The sequence below is a fragment of the Rattus norvegicus genome, chromosome 18, assembly GCF_036323735.1.
Source record: "Rattus norvegicus strain BN/NHsdMcwi chromosome 18, GRCr8, whole genome shotgun sequence".
Lineage (NCBI taxonomy): Eukaryota > Metazoa > Chordata > Mammalia > Rodentia > Muridae > Rattus > Rattus norvegicus.
The window spans coordinates 28,214,064-28,227,243 of NC_086036.1; the positions used below are offsets into that span (position 1 = coordinate 28,214,064).

Here is a 13,180-nt window from a genome sequence, read left to right on the forward strand (position 1 = left end):
GATGTGGGAGGCCACAGCCCACCCTGGATGGTGTCACTCCTAGGCAGGTAGTCATAGGTTCTATAAAAAAACAGGCTGAGCAAGCTGTGAGGAACCGGTCATAAGCAGCACCCTCCATGACCTCTGCGTTAGTTCCTGCCTCCAGGTTCCTCCTTGAGTTCCTGCCCTGACTTCCCTTAATGATGGGTCATGACATGAAACTGTAAGCCAAATTCCCCCCAAGTTGGGGTTGGTCAGAGTCTTACTACTGAAGCAGAAAGCAACTAATACAGTGAGTGAAGTTCAAAATCACGCTACCTCAAAGAAGCCAGACAGAAGACTGCATGGTATGCATGTTTCAACCAACATCCTGAGACACGCTAAGCTGAGGAAAGGAGACAGAAAACAGACCGGGAGACCCCGCCTCAACAAACAAAGCAACAAAATGAATGGGCTGTATCATGTAATAAGTCCTAGTGGGAAAAAAAATGTCATATTATGAGAGACACTGACGAGGGAAGGACTGTAATTGGCCAGCCAGGGAGAGAGGTGACATCTGAGCAGTGGGTGTCAGCCAGGGAGAGGGGCGACATCTGAGCAGTAGGTATAAGGAGGGAGCCACCCATGCGAAAACAAGTGAAGGGCATTCCAGGCAGAAGGCCTGAGCCAGAAGTAGTAATAAGCCTTTAATCCCAGCACTCAAGAGGCTGAGGCAAGTGGATCTCTGTGAATTGGAGGCCAGCCTGGTCTACAGAGTGTGTTCCAGAACATCCAGGGCTACACAGAGAAACCCTGTCTCAAAAACCAAAACCAAACAAAATAAAAAAAGGACAAAGCCCTGGGATCAGGAAGAAGTTTGGCAAGTCTGGGCACGATCTGAAGGCTGTGGTAACTGACCAGGAGGATCGGGCAGAGAGGCTAGAGAGGGAATCAAAACCCAGATCCTACAAGAACTTATCAGCCCTGATAAAGACTTAGAATTTGAAAATGTGAATCCCTAGTGAGCAGAAACAGACGGGTACATGAAAGAGTCATGGATGACAGCAGAGAGTAGCCAACGCTCCGTCTGGGAGGCCTTCATAGAGGTGACATTTTACCTGAGTCAGGAGAGCTGCAGAGTGGATGGGTCACTTCAGTGGAGGGTACTGTGTCTAAGGTACCTACAGGCATGAGGCCACCTGGACCATTCAGAGACCTCGAATGTTGTGTTATTGAAGTGCTTCCTGTAGGAGACAGGAGGCTTTGATCTCTCAGCCTAGATCCTGCAGAGCATGGAATCCCCCACCCCTATGGCGGCCAGAGGGAGGGGGGACTCTTAAGTCTGGGAGAATCAGAGTGAGGTTATACTTCAGGTGAGATCTCCAGCCTAGGCCCTCAGAGAGCAGGAACCAAGGTGTGGTGTGAGATAATGGAAAAGGCCTGAACAGGGTGGAGGTAGGGCCTGGGGAAATGACAAACTGCCAATCATCAGTTGGCCCATTTAGGTTGAGGAAAAGAGCTGCACAGTTTGAGGACCCAGAGGGTATAACTGCCAAAGTTGATGTGCACCTGCTCTTGAGAAGGGCTTGTCACACCGGGAGAGCCAGGGGCTCCAAACTCCTGATTCAGATGCTTTGGATGGAACCCAAGAATCCACATACATTTAAAAACGTGCAGGAAAATTTGGCAGGCTATGGAAATATTACTTGAGTGGTGTGATCAATACAGGGGATTTGTCAAAATCTATTTAACTGTGCACCTTAAAAGGTATGCAGAACGTAAGATTTACCTCGGGAATAAAAAAGTGAACCAACCAAGTGTGGTGGTTTGCGCCTACTCTGATACAGGTGGGTTCATATCTTGTGGCTGCCAGTTGAGCCTCTCCAGGCTCCTGGAGCTGAGGGCAGAATGGGCGCACTCTCACCTGGATCGAGACTAAAGTAGCCAGAGAGCCAGGTAAAGGCAGCATACATAAGGCTCTGGATGTGACGTGAACAAAGGTAGTAGTTCGTGTCTCTACCACTGCAGTTGAAGAGTAGCAGTTGACTGGCCATGGCCACCCCACATCACAAAGGCTCCTGATGATCTTATATAAAACGACCATGGGGACACACTCCTGTAACAATAGCACTTGGGAGTTGGAGGCAGAAGAATCAGAACTTTAAGGTGAGAGTTTTAAGATCAGCCTGGATATATGAGAGCCTGTCTCAAAAAAAGAAATACAAACAAAACAGAACAAAAACAACAACAAACAAACAAACAAAAAAACCAAGAGACCCAGCCATTCAGTACTGCCACCTCGTATGGTGTGAATGGACTGAGCAGAAGTCTCCTGAGCCTTCTAGGTGGTCAGTCCTTTTGTTATACTCACTTAACAGATGAGGAAACCGAGGCTTGAAAAGATTAAGTTAATGGTTCTGATCCCAAAGTGAGAACGTAGGAGGCCACAGCCCCCTGGACACTCCCAGCCCCACATAGTACTGTGCTCCCTCCCCCAGAATGAGAGAAGCCCCAGGGTGATCAAGTGACTTTTCACAGCAGAAGGGGCGGGCGGGTGGGTGTATAAGCTATGTTCATGCCTCGCAGGAGGTATGGAAGTCCTCCTTGTGTGTGGTTCGAGTGGCTTCCTTTGAGAAGATACCAGAGGAGTTGGAATTTGGAGCCTCATGGTGCAAACAGAAGTAGCAGGTTCCAGCTTCAGCACTTGTCTGGATCTTCTAAGAATCTCACAGCATGCTGGTGCTTTCTCCAAGCAACAGAAGGAGGAGGTGCAGGCAGCAGCAGCAGCCGCAACAGCAAATCTGTCCCCCTTGCTCGACAGTGCTGTTTTGCTCTGATGAAACACACTGGCAGATGGTTGTAAAGTCACTATCTTGAGAGCTGATAGAACTGGGATTTTTTTTTCCTGTGCCAGATCTCATTTCCTTCTGAAACAATTCTCGTAGTAAACAGAGGTTTTCTGATCTTGTTAAGATCCAAGGATGGGATTCCTTTCTACGGGTTTAAGGATGAATATTTCCTTGTGGAGTAATGGTCCGTTGATGGTGTGGGGTTTTGTTGCTTTTTATTTTGTTTTTGAGAGTTTTTCTCTCTGTAGCTCAGGCTGACCTGGAACTATGTAGCCTGGGCTGGCCTTGAGTGTTGCTTGGTGGGTAATTCTCCTGTCTCAGCTTCTATAAAGCTGGGCTTACAGGCATGGGCCAGGACATTTGGTGTGATACAAATGCAAAGACAGACAGACAGATACATATAGAGTGTATGTGTGTACGCTCTGTGCATGCAGGAACCCTCAGAGAGCAGAAGAGGGCGTCAGATTCCCTGGAACTAGAGTTATATGCAGTTGTGAGCCACTGTGTGGGTGCTGGTGACCAAGCCTGGGTCTTGTGCAAGAGCAGGCAGTGTTATTAAACCCTGAGCCATCTCTCCAGTCTCAGATGGTGGTGGTGTTTTGTTGAGGCAGGGTCTCCTCATGAAGCCAAAGTTAGCCTTAAACTCCATGTATAGCCAAGGCTGACATTGAACTCATGACCCTTCTGCATCAACCCCCCACAGTGCTGGGATTGCAGGCATTCTCCAACAAGGCTAACTGGAGCTAATCTGATGGTGGCAGAGACTATTCCATGTCTCTCCTCTCCTTTTCTCTCCAAAGACCAGGCTAGGAAGATGCCCTGGCACCACCAGAGACCAACTCCAGATACAGACCACCCTGAATAAACCTTTCCTATGTATCTCTGTTGCTACCTTCTCTTGACAAACGGGCAGCAAGACTGAAAAGCTTGCTGGGTGTGGGAGGCCCCAGGCAGAGGCGACACGGAAGGACCAAGAAGTGGGTAGATTGTGACTTGCATGAGGAGAATTATTTTGAACCAAGTCTTGCGTGCTGACAGCATAATGATTATTATTAGGGCCTCAGATATAACATGAAGCCCGCCCTAAAGTTAAATTTTCCCTTTCAGATAAGCATGGCCTGTCAGCCTTGTGTACAATGGTTCTATGCCAACCTCCTCCACGACGTGGGGTTGGAATGTTCCAGCTGCTCCCTCCCAGTTACCATCCCAAAGGCCTTTGCTTCTTTCTTACCTTACTTTAAAAAAAAAAATCAACCTAAGAGACTGGGGGGTGGGGAGGTGATGGGGTGTGCATCTTTAAGCCTAGCACTCAAGAAACAGCCAGGCAGAACTCTGAGTACCAGGAGAGCCAGGGCTACATAGAGAAACCGTGTCTCAAAACAAAACAAAACGATGGAGATGTTAGCCGCTCATAGATAGGTTTTTTTCTCATATTTAGATTCAGGCCTTCAGCCTGGTTTCCTACCACTCCAGGGACCTAGTGGGCACGGTGTGGCCCCTCACACAGGGACAGCTCTGCGGCCAGGATTATGCTGAGCAGATTTTGTTTGACTCTTACAGTATTTTGAAACTTGGCTTTGCTTTGTTTTTGTTTTTCCAATAGATACAGTTTGCTGGGTTTTGTTGAAAAGCAAAAGAAAAAGGGAGCTGGCAAGGTGGTTCAGTGGGTAAAGAAAAGTGCTTGCTACACAAGCAGGAAAATGAGTTTGTACCCCCACATAAAGGTGAACAGAGCGGTACACATCTGTCGTTCTAGCCCTCCTCCAGCGAGATGGGAGACAGAGATGGGAGCTCATGGGCCAGCTAGCATTGGACATACAGGGGAACACCAATAAGCCCTGTCTCAAGGTAAAAGACAGGGACTGAGGAGGGGTTTTCCTCTGCGCTCCCTCCCCCTCTCCCTCCCCTTCCTCCTCCCCCTCCCTCTCTCCTTCCCTCTCTTCCCTTCACCCCCTCTTTCCTTCCCTCTCTGCCCCCTCCCCTCCCCCTCCCTCTCTCTGCCCCCTCATCTCCCCCTCCCTCTCTCTGCCCCCTCCCCTACCCCTACCCCCCACGGGGGTGGGGTGGTGAGAAACATTTAGGAGACATCCAGAAAATTAACGTAAGTTTGAGCCCAGCCTGGTCTACAGACCAAGTCCAAAGCCAGCTAGGGCAAAATAGCAAGACCCTATCTCAAAACCACCATAACAAATCAGTCAGCCTGCTGCTGCTTGAATAGAGTAGTTGCCTTCTTTGCATAAAGTTTGTTCCGGGTTCACTGTAGTCCCCTCCACCCCCAATCACCCCCCAGCCACAAGCTAGAAGGAAATTAAAGCGAAAGGCAGGTGAGGGTCTCTGGATCTCAGCCTCAGCCCTGCCTCTTAATTTCCATGCTCCTAGCAACAGATATTTGCCTCTCTTTCTTTTAAGACAGGGTCACATGTATCCCAGGCTGGTTTCCAACTCAGTCTGTAGCCGAGGATGGCCTTGAACTCCTCATCTTCCTGTCTCCACTTCCCCAGTGCTGATAGTACGTCTTAGCCACTGTGCCTGGCTAAAAGGTTAAAAAGCAGGAAGATGTTTCAGAGTTGTTGGGACTTTATTTTAGTCAGCTGAGACCCAGCCCAGGAGAAAAATGTCCTCCAGGACTGGCTCTTTTAAAATCACTATCGGGATGCCCAGCCACGTCAGAAACCAATGCTTCAGAAGGTAACAATTTGAAATGCATGCATTTATGTGCTGCCTCTTGAGAGCCCCAGATGCTGTACAAATACACTTAGGGCATTAAGTGCTCCTTGAAGTGCCTTCCTCAGAAACTATGCTTTCAGAGAAGGATGCATTTCCATAAAACCAAATGCCAGTCCATCGCTCTCAGTGGCTTGTCTCTGTCTCCGAGTGCTGGAGTTACCTCCCCATTGGCTGTCCCATCGCTGGAACACCAGAGAAGGTGAGTGATTCTCAAGTGAATTGAAGCCTATCAGAATGGTCTATGACATAAGCCTTCTAGAACTTTCAGTGGGCTGATGCTCATAGTGTTGGCGGCCTGCCTGTAGGGGTCAGCTCCTACTTTCAGCTACTGAACTTGTTTTCCTTGGGAAGCCATTCCTTCCTCCTGAGGAATTTAAGGAGAATGAGTTTATGTCGTCTAGCTTCAGAGAACACAGGACCAGCCGAGGCTTCACACTCCTGCCTACAACCACACATTCAGAAGAAAGCCAGTTCCATATACCATTCAAACCCAAGACTTCACATTGGAGCTTTGCAGGTGCCGTTGAAAGCCTTTAGTCTACTGAGACTTTCAGCTGGGAGAAAGTACTCAGACACCGAAGGACTGACTGCCTGAGGAGTCCTGAATGAAGACACAGGGAGGAAACAGGAGAGAAGCAGAGAGGAGATTCCTGTGTCGGGTTTCACCTGGATCCAGGTACAGCTGTCCTTCAGATGGACGCTTGGAATTTTAGACTCAGGAATTCACATATTATCACTTCCACTTAAAGTGATTTGACCAGTCCTTCCTCACTTGCAGCTAAGGCAGTTGTGACTAGAAGATCAGAATTTGCAAATGTAGATGATAGGAAGGCATGGAGCTGATACCCACTGCTCAAAAGACCATGGCCAGAGACCAACAGTGACGTTGAGTTTCTCTCCTTTGCATGCACTTTAAATTCCATGAGAGAACTGGACGAGGAAACAGTAGTTTTGCTTTGGTTTTGAGACAGGTAACAGGTTGTATAGCCCAGGCTAGTCTCAAACTCTGAAGCTGAGGCTGACCTCAAACTTCTGATCCTCCTGCCCCCACCTCCAAGTACTGGGTTTACAGGCATGTGTTATCAGCCTAGAAGTGATTTCTCTCTCTCTCTCTCTCTCTCTCTCTCTCTCTCTCTCTCTCTCTCTCTCTCTCTCTCTCATTTCTTTAATCCTACTTCATAGGAAACTCTGGCCATTCTTCCCTGGGTTTTGAACATGTCTGGTCACATTCACATCCGTCTTTTGTCTCCCTTACGAGTGGGAGTGACTCTGAAATGAGCCAGGTCTTGGGAGATTTCTCCTGGACTTTAATATTTGCTGTGCTCGACTGAAGAGGATTCCCCCCCCCCCCCCAGTATTTCCTGGTGGCCTTGTAAGCTCTAAAAAGATGTTCGGTTTTTGTACCTACTGACATTCACTAATTACTGAAGATGCTGTGTTCCAAGCTCCAACTCCCATACAGGGACCATGACAGGTAGGAGCAGGCTTTCTTTCTTGGGCATGATAGCTTCTAGCTACTGGTCAGTCCTTGTCCTTTGGGTCTGTGTCTTTGCCATGGCGCAACTGATCCAACCTGCATTCTGCTCCCAAATGTCTCTCCACCGAACAGTGCATTCCATCCCATTTCCCTATTCAAGGAGCTTGAGTGGTTCCTTCTCCTTTCCATACTCTGGATAGCCTCTTCTGCTTAGCTCTTAATAAAACACTTACTGGGCCCCAGGCTTTGATTCCATAGGTTTCCCAATCAATCCTTGGGGTTGCTATAAAGCAATTAACAACCTTATCTCCCTTTTTACAACCTAGGGAACAATCGCATAGGAGTTAAGTCAACTTGTTCTAGGTCACAGGGTCAGTAAGTCACAGTGTCCCACTGCAATCCTGTCCTTCCAGATCCACACCCTGTGTGCCTAACAGAAGAATCCATTATCTCAAAAACCCCTCTGCGATCTGTTTGGCCTCTCTTTTCCCAGAACTTCCTGGTTTTCACAGCCCGCTTAGGTTGGTCTTCTGGCTGTCTTACCATTCTGTCATCTTTGCTTATGTGTTGAATCATTCATCCACTCCTTCATTCACTCAATAAAGGATCATTAGGCTGACCTCACATCACTGTAATTCAGTTACCTTAGCCTATCCCTTTATCTGTTCATTCATGGAGTCCCTGATGCAGATGTGCTGAGACCCAGAATACCCACTGTTACCGAGGCTTTGATCTAGACCTTAGCCAATGTAGCTGGGATGGCATTCCTTCCATGAGGGTACAAAGGATATGGCAATTTACAATTCTTTTTTAAACACCCGTTTGTGGTCCAGACACATGGGTGGGTTTTTTTTTTTTTGTTTTGTTTTTTTTTTTTTTTTTTTGGAACTGAGGACGGAACCCAGGGCCTTGTGCTTGCTAGGCAAGCACTCTACCACTGAGCTAAATCCCCAACCCCTCAGTTTACAATCCAGTTTCACTGTGGCCAGGGAACTCCCATGCTGCATGGTCTTCTTGTAGGTGTTGGATATCTGGAAGACACAGCCAAGGTAATTAGAAACCAGCTCTCTTCCTTCTCCTTTGGAGATGGGGTCTTATGTATTCCAGGCTGCCCTGGAACTTGCTGTGTAGCTGAACACAACCTTGAACAAGAGTTGCCATGTTCCTGCTTCTGCTTCCCAATTCCTGGGCCTATGGGTATGTATCTCCACTCCTGGTTTTATATGGTGCTATTTACTGTTTTTGTGGTACAGTTCTGTTGAATCTAACCCAGGGCTTCATGCATGCCAGGCAAGCACTCTACCAACTTAGCCACACCCCTAGTCCAAGAAGCGGTTTAATTTAAAAAAAAAATGTTCACCATGAATTCTCTATAGCCTGGGATGAACTTTGAATCCTTCTGTCTTTGTATTTGAACTGCTGTGATTATAGGTGTGTAGCACCGTGCCTGGTTTATGTGGTTCTAGGTCAAATACTGGGCCTCATGTACCGCTAGCCAAGCGTTCTATCCACCAAACTACATCCATAACTCCTAGAATGGTTTTTGGAATAGGCTTTTGACAGTGTGAAGGCTCTGGGAGTGTAGTTCAGCGTTAGATCACTTGTCTAGCCTGTGTGAAGAATCAAATTTGATCCCTGGCACCACAAGAGCAAAAAAGTTATGAATTTGGATTTTCTTTGCCCTGGGAGTTACGTAGAATTTACGATAGTTTTGTGAGGTAAGTGGTGTCATCATGTGGCTGATAGAAGTGAGACTTGCCCAATTTCACAAGTGAGCAAACCTCAAAGCAGAGACTCTTTTCACTGAACTATGCTGCCCCCATCGTCTTTGGATGACTGCTGTGGATGAACACATGTTGAGACTTCTGCGGTTAGCAGACCTCCCACGAAACACGTTTTACTGCACTTCTTTGTCCCCCCCCCCTCCCCTAGGGACAGAAACACCCACTGCTATTGTGAAGAAATCTGTTGAAAGTCCAGCAACTTCTACGCAAGGCCTTATGTTTATCCTGGGACATGGTTCAATCTGAGAAGGCATGCGGCTGTGCCCACCCGCTGGCCACATCACTGGTTCTTAGATCCTGTCAGCAACAACCCTGAGTTTTTTTTATTCACATCCTAGCTGCTCCCTCCATCAGCGATGGAGGTAGGGTAATGATTTTTCTTTGATAATGATCCCTTCACTGTAACCCTGCCTACTCAGAAAAAGGGAGTAGTCAGAGACCATATTGAAAAAGATGCCCTTCTCTTCCCCAGAGCAGCCCTCCTATGTCCCAGCCTTAAGCAGATGTCATAAAGCTCTTCTCTTCAAGGCAGTGCACTTCTTCCTCATCTCCACTTCTCTCACCAGAGTGGAGACAAGGAGACATGATGATAGCAAGGGCCTAGAAATGTTCCAGACAAAAAGACAAAGCTGGTATTATATTAGTCAGGGTTCTCTAGACGAATGGACAGGGTGTCTTGATGAGTGCTGTCGGGATGCAGTTATGGATCTACCCGGATCTGCTTTCCCCCTGCCTCATAGTTCTGCAGAGTGGTGGCTCAAACCACATGATGTTCCAGAGATAGTTTTGGGGGTACACTTGGATGACCTTTAGTCCTCAGAGGCTAAGGAACAATGCTGCTCTTCTCTGTCAGCCTATCATGTGACCCTGAAGCCACGTCATCATCTTGCTGACCCTGTTTCTTCTTTTCAGGCCTTCCTCTTGCAGCCTCTCAGCTGCCCTGTGATGCTCTTAGCTTGCCTTTACCTCCTCTTCCCTTTCAGCACTGCCAAAACCACTGCCCACTTCTCCCTTCCCCTATCCCTCAGGATCCCTCAAAGCTCATTCTGGCCCAACTCTCTCCCCTCATTCTGGATCTGACTTGTTGTCTAGTTGGAGGTCTCCTCAGTTCTGCTAGACACCCCAGGCCTTCCTGCTTCTGCCCTGTACCCACTTCCTCCTCACTGTTCTCCTCCTGGACTCAAGTTTTCTTTCTTTCTTTTTTTTTATTAAGACAAACAAACTAGGGTCTCATTCTGGAGCCCAGGCTGACCTTGAATCTGTGATGACCCTCTTACCTCCCACATCCTTTTATGCTGGGATTATAGTCCAGGGCTCTGTTTCCAATCTCCTTTCTCCTTTCTCCTTTAGCTCTTTCATAATAAAGCTGTGGTGCTTCTCTGCTTTTCACAGCTGTCTTTCTTCCATGTATATGCTATTAACCAGACAAAACATGAAACCTAAATGTAGAAACTAGGAGGTACTTGCTGGTGGGGTTCTTACCCAGCATGAATTTGATCCTTAGCAAATAAAACCAGGAATAATTTCACTCACCTGTAATCCTAGCACTTGGGGTAGAAACAGGAGGATCAGAAATTTGCCATCCTCAGCTACATAGGGAGTTCAGAGCCAGCCTGGGAAGCATGAGGTCCTGTTTCAAAATTAATATGTAATGAATAAAATAAACTGAGAAAATGGCCGGGCGGTAGTGGCGCATACTTTTAATCCCAGCTCTCTGGAGGCAGAGGATCTTGAGTTTGAAGCCAGCCTGGTCTACAGAGCAAGTTCCAGGACAGCCAAGGTTCTCGCTCTTTTACACAGAGAAACCCTGTCGTGAAAAACAAAACAAAAGATATTGTCGTACTACCTATGTATTCTTGATTTTCCAATGCAATGTATCTTAATCAGCCTGGTCTCTAAGTTAGTTGTAAATTAACTTCTTGGTCAAAGATCCTATTGTGTGAAAGGCAGGGAGGACAGAAAACCTCTTTTGGAGATTGAGGGAGTAGGAGACTAAAGCTGAGGTGGAAGGCAGCAAGAGTGAGCCCCTCCCCCGTGGGGTGTTTCATTTTCATCTCATTTCTTTACATTTTCATGGTCTATTTGTTAAGACTGGGTAGTGACAAAGGTGTAAAGATACCGGTATAGCAATCAACGCTAGGACTTTGGACCGCTTTCCCCCTCTCTAGGCAGGTTCAGGGAGTCAATCTAGGTTTGCACATGCTTCGCAAGCATCAACCACTGAAATACATATTACAGCCCAGCCCAGAAAAAACCAGTTTCCAAAGTGAAAAATTAAGCTTTACTTTTTTTTTTTCCAAGTAGGACCGGTTCAGAAATTTCTCTCCCCGTGGCAATAGGGGACTTGAGGAACAAGAGGTCCTGGCCTGGACACTGGTTCCAACCTTCAAATTCTTGCAATTTGTCTTGTTACATTCTTGTGCATTGGTCACACTACTGCAGCAAGGTTTATGGGAAGTAGCCAAAGTGCAACTTAGTCATCAGCCGCAGCTCTCATTTGCAGCTCTATAGTAGGCCCCTGAACCTAGCAGCGGAGAAGAGGCCAGGCGGCAGCAGCAGCTCACAGCAGCCCGACATGCTGTGTGCCAAACCGCCCTTTTTCCCAGGCTTCGGTCTTAGCGACCTGGGGCGGCGTGCTCGCAAGGACCCGGAGAGAAACCCGCCCGAGCATGCTTGGGAGTGGGAGCCTGGTGGCAGGGTGAGTCCGTGCGAAGACCGGGAGAAGCGGAGGGGCGGGGCTGTGCTATGACGCCGCCCTCGCTTGGTCCCGCCCCCTCACGCGTTGCCAGGGAGATCAGGTGACTCCGGGCTTCCAGCGCTTGAGGCTCGGGTGACGTCAAGCGTGCCGCTGCGGCTCAGTGGCTCGGGGCAGGTGCGGCGCTATTAGCGTAGTCGGGTCCGGTCTTCTTCAGTCCGGACACGGTCAGCAAGCGGCCGCTTCGTGGAACAGAGAGGTGAGGGCTGTGGGGTTGGAGCGTGGTGGCCAGTCTGGGCTGGGGCGCGGTGAGACACGGGCGACTGCGCGGTGAGAGCTGGCGAGACCCGCGGAGCGGCGGGTTGGGGCGCGCGGCCCCTAAGGAAAGAGAATCTCACTGCTGCCATCGCCCGGCGCACTGGGGCGGACTGAGTGTCTCCCGCAGTCTGCCCGGCGCTCTGGGCTAGGGAGTCCGCGGGCTGGGAGCGGAGCGGGGCTCGCCCCACCCTGTCTCCAGGGATGTCCGCCGGAAGCTGCTGGATTTCTTCCCCTTAGGCTGCGGTTTCTGAGGCTCCGCGGTTTCTGTGTAGGGTCGAGCTTGTTGGGAGTGGCAGGGTGACCCGGTGTTTTGTAGGTGTGGGCACAGTGAACTCCGGCCTCTTGCTAAGGGCGCAGGATCCGAGTGTACACCTGTTGAGGTGAAACCGGAGAGAGTTGAGTGAGGACATGAAAAGAGGAATATGAGGAAAAAGAGCCGAGCCTTGAACTCCAAGGAGTGCTTACTGGGCCTGTCTAGGGTGGAGAGTTGTAGCTTTAAGTTGGGACCTGTTGGGGAAAAGCTTGAGTGTCTAGCTGAGACATTGTATGCTCTAGAGAGCCATTAAGAGGCAGACTGTTTTGGGGAAGTGGGAACAGTATGATAAGGAGACTCTGAAGTAATTTTTGTTTTTATTCTAGAAGAGACATACCCAACAGTGTGTTATTTTCTTGTATCCCATTTGACTGGATAGAATGACAGGATGAGAGATATATGCTTTCTTCTGTCTGCATGGAGACTGGAATATTCTCAGCACATTGTCCTTTAGAGACCTCAGAGTGTCTTGCAAAAAATACCCCTAACCGTAGAGTGAAAGCCAAATCAAACTAAGGACAGGGGTTTTAATGTGGGAAGTTAGTAAAGAGAATTAGCACCAAACTATGATATGGAATGTTGAGTAAGATGTAAATTTTAAGATGGATTTTTTTCAGCTCAATTTTTTTTTCTACCCAACTTCTCTCTGAGTAAGATTGTTTAACTTTGCTGTATGTGAAGGGTGTGTGTGTGTGTGTGTGTTTCTGGTTTTGATTTTGAGGAGATAGTCTTGAATGTAGTCCAGGCTGGCTTCTGTTCTCATATAGCTGAGTCAAGGCATTAAACACCTCATCCTCCTGTCTCTACCTTCCAAGTACTGGGTTTACAGGTACACACCATAAACAAAGCACTTACACTTTGTTTAAATATTAGGCTATTTTATTTTGATTTCCCGAGAAGCCAGAAAAGTGTATTTTGGGTTTATATGGAGGAATGATTTGGTGATTTATTTATTTTTTGTATTCCTTAAAAATATATTGATACTGTTAAAACATCAAATCTTTTGTTTTCTGTAAAGAATCAAAGTGACCAAACCAATTTGTATTGTATTCGTTTGAC

General features: G+C 47.9%; 1 protein-coding gene across 6 annotated transcripts in view; it reads left to right on the plus strand.

Moving 5' to 3' along the window:
• The first annotated feature begins 5,797 nt into the window (after positions 1-5,797).
• Positions 5,798-13,180, plus strand: part of Cystm1 (cysteine-rich transmembrane module containing 1) — a 67,714-nt gene continuing 60,331 nt past the window's right edge. For 2 of the 6 annotated variants that reach the window (XM_039097367.2, XM_039097366.2), the window contains exon 1: positions 11,059-11,493. In XM_039097367.2, the coding sequence (XP_038953295.1) occupies positions 11,465-11,493 (29 nt within the window). In that variant the 5' untranslated portion in view covers positions 11,059-11,464. Of the gene's footprint in view, positions 6,211-11,058; positions 11,494-11,585; positions 11,750-13,180 lie in introns of those variants that run through there. The other 4 variants (XM_006254621.5, XM_006254622.4, XM_063277049.1 and 1 more) reach the window with 4 other exon arrangements.